The sequence below is a fragment of the Mobula hypostoma genome, chromosome 23 (assembly GCF_963921235.1).
Source record: "Mobula hypostoma chromosome 23, sMobHyp1.1, whole genome shotgun sequence".
Taxonomy (NCBI): domain Eukaryota; kingdom Metazoa; phylum Chordata; class Chondrichthyes; order Myliobatiformes; family Myliobatidae; genus Mobula; species Mobula hypostoma.
This window is the reverse complement of record NC_086119.1, coordinates 21,690,412-21,703,486: the sequence shown is the minus strand read 5'-3', so window position 1 is coordinate 21,703,486 and position 13,075 is coordinate 21,690,412. Positions and strand designations below refer to the sequence as shown.

The 13,075-nt window shown below is 41.8% G+C and overlaps 1 protein-coding gene across 1 annotated transcript in view; it reads right to left on the bottom strand.

Annotated features, from left to right (window-relative positions):
* LOC134336994 (EF-hand calcium-binding domain-containing protein 5-like) overlaps positions 1–13,075 on the bottom strand; it is a 72,122-nt gene that overhangs the window by 42,924 nt on the left and 16,123 nt on the right. The window contains exons 6-7 of the mRNA XM_063031737.1: positions 4,668–4,954; positions 2,033–2,202 (exon numbers count right to left, since the gene is read on the bottom strand). Of these exons, the coding sequence (XP_062887807.1) occupies positions 2,033–2,202; positions 4,668–4,954 (457 nt within the window). The remainder of the gene's footprint in view (positions 1–2,032; positions 2,203–4,667; positions 4,955–13,075) is intronic.

Sequence of the window (13,075 nt, the reverse complement as noted above, 5' to 3'; positions counted from 1 at the left end):
CGGGAAGATTAAGACAAAACCGATTTGTAGAAAAAAACCATCACGTACACACATGCGCACGTCACACATGCGCACACAAGTGCCCGCGCAAGGCTTCATGGTCATGGTAGTCCTTCTCGGGGTAAGCACAAGTGTCCCGTATTTGACTGCTACTTTTGACCCTTATTTGGGAGTGAGAAAGTTGGCAACCCTACTTGAACAACCCCCCACCACCACTGGTCGGCTGGTCCGCAAGTATATTGTCAATATTAAACCGGTCCACGGTGCACAAAAGTTTGGGGACCCTTGATTTAGAAAACCAAGCTGAATGGTACAGGACACTGTCCATATATTTTTACAGATGTTGCCTGGCCCATTCAGTTCTTCCTGCACTTTCCTTGTTGCTCCAGATTCCAGCATCTACAGTCTCATGTGTCTCTCTTTTAAAAAGTTTTTCAATTTCATTAGTTTTCTGAAGAACACAGACCCAATCTATTCAATCTTTCATCATCCAGCAAAGCCTACATCCCTGGAACTAGTCTACTGAATCTTTATTACACCTTCTCTGTGGCATTTTAGTTTTGAACTGCCAACTTATGATCATAATATATTGGAATATATCTTCATATGTATCCCTTCAGTTCTTAGTTACTTCTGTTCTGAGGGATGTTGGATTTAACTAAAGTTTCAGAAGCCAAATTTAAAGCCACTCAGCTCCCAGGTGCAGAGTGTGTACATTAACTGCTCAAATGATTTTGCAATCTAAATTAAGGAACATTTCATCCCAGAATTATTATAGCTGAAAAGAGACTGTTCAACCCATAAAGCCCATATCAGCTTTCTTCAGAGCAGCCTATTCAGCCCTATTCTTGGTAGATCTGGCACTCAAATGTTATAAGGGCTTGCTGTTAAATTAGCCAGTGCCTCCAGGTACCTAATCAATGATTTTCTCTGAAGATTTGTCATTTATTATATAGTTGAAAGCTGTAGACATTTTGAATCGATCAAGTTCGGCCATTAGCAATGTGATGGACTACATCTGGTGGCACTGGCCGAGGGAAGAATGTTGGCAGTACATGTGTTTCCCTTTGCACTTGTGCAATGGTGCTGTGTATTTTGATGTATCACTGAGTCAGCAGAACAGGCTGCCAACACTTTGCTTTATCAGTCACCTGAAGGACAGCTCCTTGGGCAATGCAGTATTCTCTTCATACTGCATAAGTCTGTATAGATCATGTGCTGAAGTCTGCCTGGCGAAAGACCTGAATCCACAGTTAATAGATTTATAAAAGCAGTTGGTTCTGCCAAAGCAGACCGTACTGAGCTTATATGTCTTTATTTTAAAGAAGTTTTATGATTTACACTAATTTGCAGTGCCGACGGGATGATTACATTAAAGAGATAGAATTACACTTTGTTTTACACTTGCTTAATATCCAGTTCTTTTGAATGCAATGGAACCAACTATTGTTTCTGGGTCTATTACAAGTGGCTAATCAATACCATGAGCACGAGATTCTACAGATGCTGGAGATCTTGAGCAGAACCCACAAAATGCTGGAAGAACTCAGCAAGTCAGGCAGCATCTGTGGAAGGGAATAAGCAGTCAACATTTCGGGACGAGACCCTTCATCAGGACTGACGAAGGGTCTCGGTCCAAAGGTCTCAGCCTGAAATATTAACTTGCTGAGTTTCGCCAGCATTTTGTGTGTGTTCATCAAAACCATGCGTAACAAGATTCTGCACTCCAGGTTCTCTCCACAGTTAGACATTCCCGGTATATATTTTTTTTGCCCTTGACTTATTTTTGGCTTGTGATTGTCAGCGAGCTATGTGCACCAAGGGATATTACAGATGGATGTTAACCCAATGGACATGCAGCTTTTGCCGAGGAGATTTGCTCTACAATGGTGCATTTGAACTCCATCTTTATCTTTCAATACAGCATCTTCTGTGGCCAGCTAAGCTTTAGAGAAATCGAATGAAATCTAAAATTAGTTTGACTGCGTACATCCAAAAGTTTTTTTCTACATTGCTGCTTCTGAACACATACCTTACTCCCATGTCTCTGTAGAGTGCCTGATTCAAGACATATGGTGCATCTTCCAAAGTGCAAGCCACGTAGTGCAAGAAATATTCACCCCTCTCCGGCCTGTGGAAATTACGCCTCAACAGGGCAATGGAAGAACTTACTTTCTTGTTGTCGCCGTGTGCTTCTGAATCCTATCACAGACAAAGGCTATCTATAAGATATTAGGGAACAAAACCAACCTATGGGAAAGATATCAATAAGCTTGAAAGAGTGCAGAGAAAATTTACATGGATGTTGCTGGACTTGAGTTACAGGGGTAGGTTGAACAGGTTGTGCTTTTATTACCTGGAGTGCAGAAGAATGAGGGAGATTTTATAGAGCTATACAAAATTATCAGGGGTATACTGCAAATAGAGTAAATACTTTCTGATTGTGTGATACTAACACGAGAGGTCGTACGTTTAAAGTGAAAGGTGAAATATTTAGGAGGAATCTCAGTGGGAACAACTTCTGCAGATGTATTATGGAGAACATTCTGACAGGCTGCATTGCCGTCTGGTACAGTGGGGGGGGGGAGGTGTGCGGAGGGCTACAGCACAGGATCGAAAGAAGCTACAGAAAGTTGTAAACTTAGTCAGCTCCATCATGGGCACTAGCTTCCATAGTATCCAAGAAACCTTCAAGGAGCAGTGCCTCAGAAAGGTGGCATCTACAATTAAGGACCCCAACACCCAGAATATGCCCTCTTCTCATTGCTATCATCAGAAAGGAGGTACAGAAGCCTGAAGGCACACACTCAGTGATTCAGGAACAGCTTCTTCCCCTCTGCCATCCGATTTCTGAATGGACATTGAACCCATGAACACTACCTCACTTTTTAAAAATTATTTCTGTTTTTTGCTGTATTTTAAATTTAACTATATAAATACCTATATATACTTAATGTAATCGGTTTATTTATTTTTTTCTATATTTGTCATGAATTGCATTGTACTGCTGCTGCTAAGTTAACAAATTTCACGACATATGCTGGTGATATTAAACCCGATTCTGTTTCTAATTCTGGTTCACTCAGAGGGTGTTGAGAGTGTGGAAGAAGCTGCCAGCGGAAGGGGTAGATACAGGTTTAATGGTTATGTTTAAGAGAAATTTGGATAGGTACATGGATGAGAGGGGTATGAAAGGCTATGGTCTGGGTGCAGGTAGATGGAACTAGCCAGAAAACCAGGCCAGCATGGACTAAATAGGCTGAACGGCCTGTTTCTGTGCTGTAATGCTCTATGAGTCTATTGGGCATAGAAATTGAAGACATTCTTAAAGGAGAGACCAGTAACAGATAATTTAAAGGGTTTGATAGGGAAACTATTTTATCAGCAGGAGGTCAGTGTTTTGAGGAAAGAAGCCAGGTTACTAATTAAATGACCCAGGCAGGAAATCAAGTTAATTTATTTAATGCAAGAAATTGTTACTATTTGAGATGAAGTGTGTAAAAGAATGGTGGGAAGAAATTTCACATGCACACTAAAAATGAAAGTGGAGATATACTTGTATTGGAATAACCTTCAGGGCTCTGGGAAAAGATTAAGTGAGAGGGAGTATTTGGAAGGTTCTTTCACTGAGCTGGCAACAGCACAGTGGATTCCACAGTCTTTCCATGTTGTTTAATTCCAATAATAATGAGTCACTGTAAAAACATACAGTATTGCAGAATATTTGATATTTAGGAAGCCCAGTTACTGTGGGGCGGCACGGTCGCATAGTGCTTCGCACAATGCTTTACAGTTCCAGCGACCCGGGTTCGATTTCCACCACTGCCTGTAAGAAGTTTGTATGTTCTCTCCGTGGCCACGTGACCACGTGGGTTTCCTCCAGGTGCTCCAGTTTCCTCTCACTGTCCAAAGATGTACAGGTTGATATTTTCTGGCTATCTGGAGAAGATGATTCTCAGAGTTGTATTCAGTGTACATACTTTGATAATGAAATGAACCTTCGAACCTTTAATTGGTCATTGTAAATTGTCCGGTGATTAGGCTAGGATTAAATTGGGGGTTACTGGGCAATGTGGCTCGAAGTCCCAGAAGGGCTTAATCTGCACTGTATGTCATAAATAAATACCCATAAGGAAGCTTATGCATGTCAAAGATAATCTGCAACTCAGGTCAGTTGGTGTTTACCAGATTCTCTGTGAATGCAGAGCAGTGTATATCCCAGGTGGGACACATGGTGGAAACCCTCATCAAGGAGCACAGGAGGTGTATCTGTTTGGGTTACTGGAAGAAATCGGCAGTAGCTGAACGTAAAATTCGCCATGGCCTTAGGATTGACTTTGACAGCACAAAACTACTGTGCCACGCCAATGGCTTTTGGGACTGCCTGTTAAAGGAACCTATTGAAATAAAACTAGAGGAAAAGAACTTTAATAATGATGAAGGTCACACTCTAAGTAAGAACTGGAATTCGATTTTAAACAAGGTGGGAGAGTGGAAACCTGATTGGATGAGGATTAACCAATCAGGAGTTACCTTTGTCATCAAAACTTCGGTTATAATCAAAACCAGTACCCAGCTGGAAGACTGAGAAGAGTTTATTCGAAATAATTAGAGATATAAAGAATACGAATGCATCCATGATAATAAATGCTATAATTCCATCCTACCTTAAAAAGGGCTTGGAAAACAGTTTTAAAAACAGCTTCCATACTGGAGTCAGAGGTCTCTGCTGCTCGTTTGATGTCAGAGAACCACTTTCTCCTGGCTCTATGCCGTGCTCGTCCCACACAATTCTGTTCACTTCTGACTGTGAGAAACGTAACCAGCCCATCAAAGTCAACTTCCTTGCCAGACATTTCATCCACAATTGTTTCAATGTATACAGTGAACTCTGACTTTGTCAGAGTGGGATTGTCTGAATGGTACTTGTGGTGGAGTTTCAGTCTGTGATGTGCTGTTGGAGAAACACAAACCAAACAAAACACACAAAACACATAACTCCAATTATCCACAATGAAAAAAAAATCAAATGTGAGAAGTAATTTTTAATTATTTTCTGTATGCTGTACACATAAATGACCTAACAGACTCTAATTCCAGAAATTTAAATATAGCAGTAAATGAAGAAACTAAAAGTTGGATATAAAAGTCGCCCCTCCCTCATTCAAAAATACAAGAGATTCATGATGGAAATCCAGAGTAACACACATAAAATGCTGGTGGAATGCAGCAGGACAGGCAGCATCTATGGAGAGGAATAGAGAGATGTTTTAGCCCAAGACCCTTTATCAGGACACTCAATCCCAGTGAAGGATCTCGGCCTGAAATTCAGCTTTTTATTTCTCTCCATAGATGCTTCCTGAGCTGCTGAGTTCCTCCAGCATTTTAGGGCTGTCACTCAAAGAGCTGTTTTGCAACAAACTGTCTCTGGGAACAGTCTGAACCCTATAAATAATTAGGATGGTGTATCTCAGATAAAATGCTTATGTTTGCAGATGGTATCTCCTAAAATCATGCATCCATGGAAAAGTACAGTATTTTGGGCTACCTATTTCTGCAGCAATCCTATCCCAACCCAATTTATTCTCACAACATTCCCATCAACTTCCCCTAAATTCTACTACCCAGCAACACACAATGGGAAACTTACAGTGACCAATTCATCTACCAACTTACACACATTTGGATTTTGGAGGAAATCCATAGGTTCACAGGATAATTAAAATGTCTGGCAACCAGGCACTCCAGATAGACATGGTGGACAAAGCATGGTGCTAGGCAATGCAGTCATCTGGTCACCCATCACCCAGAAATTGCCTTCTTCTTATTACTACCATCAGAAAGGAAGTACAGAAGCCTGAAGGCACACACTCAATGATTCAGGAACAGCTTCTTCCCCTCTCCCATCCAATTTCTGAATGGACAATGAAACTAAGAGTGCTACCTCACTAATTATTTTTATTTTCGCTCTACTTATTTAATTTAACTATATACTTCTTGTAATTCACAAGTTTTCTTCCCTATTATTACATATTGCATTGTACTGCTGCTGCAAAGACACAGATTTCACTTCATATTCTGGTGATATAAAACCTGATTTTGATTCTGATTTGCTGATGTAGAAGAGACCTCGCTGGGAGCACTGGACACGATCAACCAGGCTGCATTAGAGAGATGTGAATGTCTTCCTCACCTGTAAGTGCTGTTTAGGGCCCTGGATGGTGGCCCAGGAGGAGGTGTAGGGACAGAAAGGGCTCAGAAAGGGGGGAGGGTTAGACGGGAAGGGTTGTCATGGAGTGAAGGTTCCCTGCAGAAAGCAGAAAGGGGTAGGGAGGGGAATATGTAGCTGGTGGTGGGTATAACTGAAGCTTCAGCACAGGGGAAGTTGACCTGGGAGAGGACAATGACATTGGCTCTCTTATCCTTACAGCGGATAATACTTTTATAAACTCACAGACTTATGAATTCATTATTTCATATATTCCCAGTGCAGATTTGAAAATAGTCAAAGCAAATCCATATTGCTTCAATCTTCTTAATAGCAAATCCTTCACTGAGCACAGCAGCAACACAACCAGTTGCAGACATCATACCTCTCACAGAGACTTGTGAGTTTAATTGTAGATAGCTAGTCTATTTGCCGATAATAATCATGATTCCTGTTAACCTCACTTACTATTATAGAAAAATCTGTACTGTTGACATTTTCTTGTACAAAGCAATTCAATCAGATGGAATTTCAGGAATAAGGTCATTATCAATTGTTAAACTTCCTTAGAGCTGGAAAAACAGTATCTGGGAATTTCAGGCTTTCCGAAATACAAAAGACACTGGAACAAAATTATTTTGAAGTCTGTGACAAAACAACTACAGGAACGTACAGTCAAAATTCCCATTCACCATCATCTCTGAAACTGAGTAAGACAGTCTGCTGGATTCTGAATATTCAGTAAACCTTGATTTCCACAATTTCTCACAATGGTACTGAATTTCTGGAAACCACCAGGATCTGACACAAATCAGAGGCCATCTGCTTCCCTCCTAACAGACAGATGACATCTGGCAGCCTGCTGTGGAACAAGGAGATACTGAAGGCAGTGAAAGAGCACAGACATAAACTGCATTACCCAGAAACGTTTTAAACTTCAAACAATTTAATGTTTATCATTTTTATTTTAGTGAACAGGATTCCCAGAAGGTTCAAAGGAAGTATTTTGGTCTTTTCATGATGATAGCGACGCACTGCTTCTCAAACACAAATAAACATGCTATCCCATTTCCTTGGATACAATACACTAACTGTTAGTCAACGTGGTCAAGGAGTCAGCAGTGCTGCTCTGAGAATTCCCAGGAGAAGGTGCACAAGAGTTGCTCAGAGCAGGAGCATATTTTCAATTTGCTGCCCTTGAAAAGGGCCGCAGAAGATGCATTTCACTTTGATCGGTTATCTTCCTAGAGAAGCAGAATGCCTATGGATCTCACTGTAGATGCATCTCATGTAATTGTATTGAGGACCTAGAAATATACACTCAGTGGCCACTTTATTAGATACACCTGTACACTTGCTCATTAATGAAGATATCTAATCAGTCAACATGTGGCAACAACTCAATGCACAAAAGTATGCAGATATGGTCAAGAGGTTCATTTGCTGTTCAGATCAAACATTAGAATGGGAATAAATGTTATCTAAGTGTCTTTGGCCATTGACTGATTGCTGGTGCCAAACAGGGTGGTTTGAGTATCTCAAAAACAGCTGATCTCTCCTGGAGTTTTCGTGCACACAGTCTCTAGAGTTAACAGAGAATGGTGTGAAAAACAGAAAATAAATCCAGTGAGTGACAGTTCTGTGTGTGAAAATGCCTTCTTAATGAGAGAGATCAGAGGAGAATGACCAAACTGGTTCAAACTTACAGGAAAGTGACAGTAACTCAAATAACCATGCACTATAACAGTGGTGTGTAGAAGAGCTTCTCTGAATGCAAAGCACATTGAACCTTGAAAGTGGTTGGGCTACAGCAGCAGAAGAAAACACAGGGTTCCACTGGTCACAGAGTGTATATTAGCATGCAACTAGGAAATGGATGCCTGTTCTATAATCTTCAGTGGTGTTTGCAAGGCACAAACCCTTCCGCAATACATCAGTAAAGCCTGCCCTGGTCCACCTCTAGATGGCACACAAGCAGATCTGAGGTCAGCTTTATGAATATGATCCCCTTGAAATGCCACAAACCCATCAGGGGTGTCTTTGCTCCCCACCCACCATTACCCTCTTGACTCTACCCCATATCCAACCCTGCCTCTCATCACACCACATTGGCATAGTACTGTTCAGAGAGGCAGAGCAGTAACGCAGTGATAAGCAGACGACACAAAAATTGGCGGTGTTGTGGATAGTGTAGAGGATTGTCGCAGATTGCAGAGAGACATTGATAAGATGCAGAAGAGGGCTGAGAAGTGGCAGATGCAGTTCAACCCAGAGAAGTATGAGGTGGTACACTTTGGAAGGACAAACTCCAAGGCAGAGTACAAAGTAAATGGCAGGATACTTGGTAGTGTGGAGGAGCAGAGGGATCTGGGGGTACATGTACACAGATCCCTGAAAGTTGCCTCACAGGTAGATAGCGTAGTTAAGAAAGCTTATGGAGTGTTAGCTTTCATAAGTCGAGGGATAGAGTTTAAGAGTCGCAGGGTAATGATGCAGCTCTATAAAACTCCGGTTAGGCCACACTTGGAGCACTGTGTCCAGTTCTGGTCACCTCACTATAGGAAGGATGTGGAAGCATTGGAAAAGATACAGAAGAGATTTACCAGGATGCTGCCTGGTTTAGAGAGTATGCATTATGATCAGAGATTAAGGGAGCTAGGGCTTTAATCTCTGGAGAGAAGGAGAATGAGAGGAGACATGATAGAGGTATACAAGATATTAAGAGGAGTAGGTAGAGTGGACAGCTAGCGCCTCTTCCGCAGGGCACCACTGCTCAATACAAGAGGACATGGCTTTAAGGTAAGGGGTGGGAAGTTCAAGGGGGATATTAGAGGAAGGTTTTTTACTCAGAGCGGTTGGTGCTTGGAATGCACTGCCTGAGTCAGTGGTGGAGGCAGATACACTTGTGAAATTTAAGAGACTACTAGACAGGTATATGGAGGAATTTAAGGTGAGGGGTTATATGGGAGGCAGGGTTTAAGGATCAGCACAAAATTGTGGCCGAAGGGCCTGTACTGTGCTGTACTATGTTCTATGTTCTATAATGGTTTACAGTGCCAGCAATCAGAAGTTCAGTATTCAACTCCCATTGCTGCCTCTGAGGAGACTGCACATTCTCTCTGTGATTGTGTGTGTTTCTTCCTGGTGTCCTGGTTTCCTCCCACATTCCAAAGGTGCATGGGTTAGGGTTATTAAGTTGTGGGTATGCTATGTTTGCACTGGAAATATGGTCACTCTTGTACACTGCCCCCAGCACATCTTCGGGCTGTGTTGGTCATGACACAAATGATGCGCTTGACTGTATATTTTGATATACATGTGACAAGTTAAGTTAGTCTTTATTCTTTGACCACAGGCACTCAAGCCTAAGCATTGACCCTTACCCCTGAATACTGATTGCAACCTCTATCTCAAACACTTGAATGCAATGTCCCATACACAACAGGAGACCTAAATTCTGCTGTCCCAATCTCACTTTACCCTGATCACTGGAAGTAAACCCTCACCCCACATCCTCTGCAAACTCACTCTACCAACCAGCCCCATTCTCTATCCCTGGATATAACGGATGTGCTTTGCAAGTTCTGTGCTGTTGTGACACTTGAAGAGAAGATCTTACCCCATGTAGTCTTGATTCAGTACATGAGACCTCGGGATGATTGCACTCTGAAGGTCAACATGCACTGTCCTTGATGGCCTGCCATGTGGCAGCTGATTAGCACATTATTCCATATATCAACCAAATTCCAGGCAGTTTATATCTTCCAATTTAGACAGACATATGCATCCAAAGAATGATCCGCTGCATTGACAAAAGGTTCGTCATGCTGTATGAACTACATGAATCAGCTCCATCTTGTCTTAAAACACTCAAAGCTTTCAGGGAAAGAGAGAGAGAGAGAGAAAGAGAGAGGGAGAGAGCCAGAGAGAGGGAGAGGCAGATAGACAGAGACACCCACTTGAAAAGAAAAAGTGGACAGAAAATCTTGTCATGGTTAAAAACATGACTGAAATCAACAGCTGTCTCCAATAAATCTCCTGTTGCAGCCATATCCTCTGCATCTATTATTTCAAATCTTAAGACCTTTAACCTGAAATATGACCTTACAATTTCAGATAATTGCAAACATCACAGTCTGACTGGAATGCAGTAAAGAAAGACACAGGGGCAGGAAAAGTCATGGGAAAACCAGGATGTTATACAAATAGTACAATTTGGGCAGCTTACCAAGCACAAACATATTTTTTGACAAATTTTATTCTTAAGTAGAGCTGCAATCAATTCTAATTTTTGTCAGGTAACATGTTCATGTACTGGTGTCCACATTCTAAAGTCACAACTCCCTGCCAATGTTGATCCCAATACAATTCAAGCAAGCACACCTCAGTAACTATGAAACTATATCAGTGTTTGTTTATATTTGTTTTTTTGTAGATTATATTGTATTTTTTATTTGTCCTGTAAATGCAAGAAAATGAATTTCGAAGTTGTATATAGTAACATGTACATACTTTGAACTATTGGGCAGATTCACTATGTTCAATTTATGAGGTTTGAGAGATTTCATTCACTGTAAACTTGGAACCATTGCAAATTTGGCTCCTGACCTCAATGATCAATTCATCAAATCTTGCTTGTCTTGAATAACTTACTGCCTGAAAAAGGATGTAGTGCTTTCCCAGCATATATGACGAATAAACTCTTCTCGGTTTTCAAGCTGGTTACAGTTTCCGACTATAACCGATGTTCGATGACAAACTCTCCCATCTTCTTCAGGGATGATGCCTGGGCCTGTCTAGTCCAGTGATATTTATACCGCTATATTCTGTCCTTTCTGATTGGTTAGGCTTCATCCAATCAGGTTTCCACCGGCCCACCCAAAAAGAGTTTATTTGTTATTTACTGTCTGTTCCATCGCTGGCAGTTGGACTGTGGTCGGGTGCTTCCAGGATGCTGCATCAGCAAGTTTGCGGCGCTGGAAGCTCATGGCAGGGAGAGTTTTCTTCCTTCTACCGTCTGCGTGGGATGATGGGACTTTGAAGAGACTTTGAGACTTTTTTTTTTACCATGCCCATGGTCTGTTCTTCTATCAAATTACGGTATTGCTTGCACTGTTGTAACTATATGTTATAATTATATGGTTTTTGTCAGTTTTTCAGCCTTGGTCTGTCTTGTGTTTCTGTGATATCACACTGGAGGAACATTGTATCATTTCTTAATGCATGCATTACTAAATGACAATAAAAGAGGACTGCGCGTCCTCATAATCTAATCTAATTTAGGACAGCATTGAAGTCCTCCATTCTTCTGGAGTTCAAGGCTTCCTTCATTATGTCAATAGCTTCCTTTCGGTTTTCTCTACTGTCAATCATGCAAGTCTCAGGAATACTGTTGCACTCAGATGCAGAAGGTTTCTTCATTGCTGTTTCTGTAACAGTTTTGTTTGACTGGTTAGGGTTGTTAACCCTGAGCCGAACACCCAAACCTGAAGGACCACTCTTAGTCTGCCCTCGATCCTTTGAACTGTTTGGCATGGATGACCCCACCAAGAGTCAAAGCCCTGACTTCAGCCAACATAGGCCTCTGGGTCATTGAAGAACACAAGCCTTCACACCACGACAAGATTGTGATCTTCTAGGAGGTGTCTCGAATAAAGCTGGGAGTTTTACCCTGAGGAGGGTAAATTGTCTTGTCTTGTCCATACTGCACCAACCACCGCTGCTAGGCTATAAATGTGCAGGAGCAATGTGTGCTTAAGGGCCTTGCTCAAGGACACAACACGTTGCCTCAGCTGAGGCTCAAACTCGCGACCTTCAGATCACTAGTCCAATGCCTTACCACTAAATTGGGAGGAAGGTAATTCCAAAGGATAAAAATAGACAGCAATTCCATTTTGGAATAGAAATTAAATGTGATTAAATTCAGTGACTGTGTTGGACTGCAGATGAATATTTTGAATTATGTTCTGAATCACTCTGATAGAAGAGATAAGAGGCCACCAGTGTGGGCTCACACATGGAGAATAGACAGAGCTGCAAACACTTTGGGAATGTAATGCTGGAAAAGTGGCCAGAATAATGTTTTGCTATTACAATGAACAGATAGAAGGCGTAAAGTGATACAGCGTGATTTCACACTGAAATTCCTTGAGTTGAATGATCATAAAGTCATAGAACCACAGAGAGATGGAGCATGGTTACAGGCCAATTGCCCATCCAGTCTGTGCTATCAGCCACCTGCTTGCACTAATCCTACATGAACCCGCTTTTTATTCTCTTGCATTCTCATCAACTCCCTGCAGATTCTATCACTCACCCAGACAGCAGGGGTAATCCACAGCAGTTGTTTGAACTACCAACACACAGGTTTTTGGGATGTATGGACACCCAGAAGAATCCCACACAGTTTTTTCAAACAGACAGTGCATGAGGTCAGGATTGAAGTGGGACTCTGGCCCTGTGAGGCAGTGGCACTGAGGTCAACCAACAGAAAGCAGGCCAGAGACTTCCTACTGTAAGGGATTGAGACTGGAGGAAGGTCACCTCAGCTGGGCATTGAATACCCTTACCCAGCCAGCTCCAGAGGATCGTGCAACCTAAGTACGCTGAGGAAATTAAATGGAAAATAAATTCATTGCCTGGCTTCCGGGACTTAATCTAAAGCAGCATAATTTTTGATTTCTTTCACTTTCATCCCATTTTATAGGACAGCTGTGGAAGAACGTGTTCTGGAGGAAGTAGCTGTGGAGATTGCAGAAGCATTAGCAATGATCTTTCAGAAGTCGATAGATTCTGGCATGGTTCCGCAGGACTGGAAGATTGCAAATGTCACTCTGCTATTTAAGAAGGGGGCAAGGAAGCAAAAAG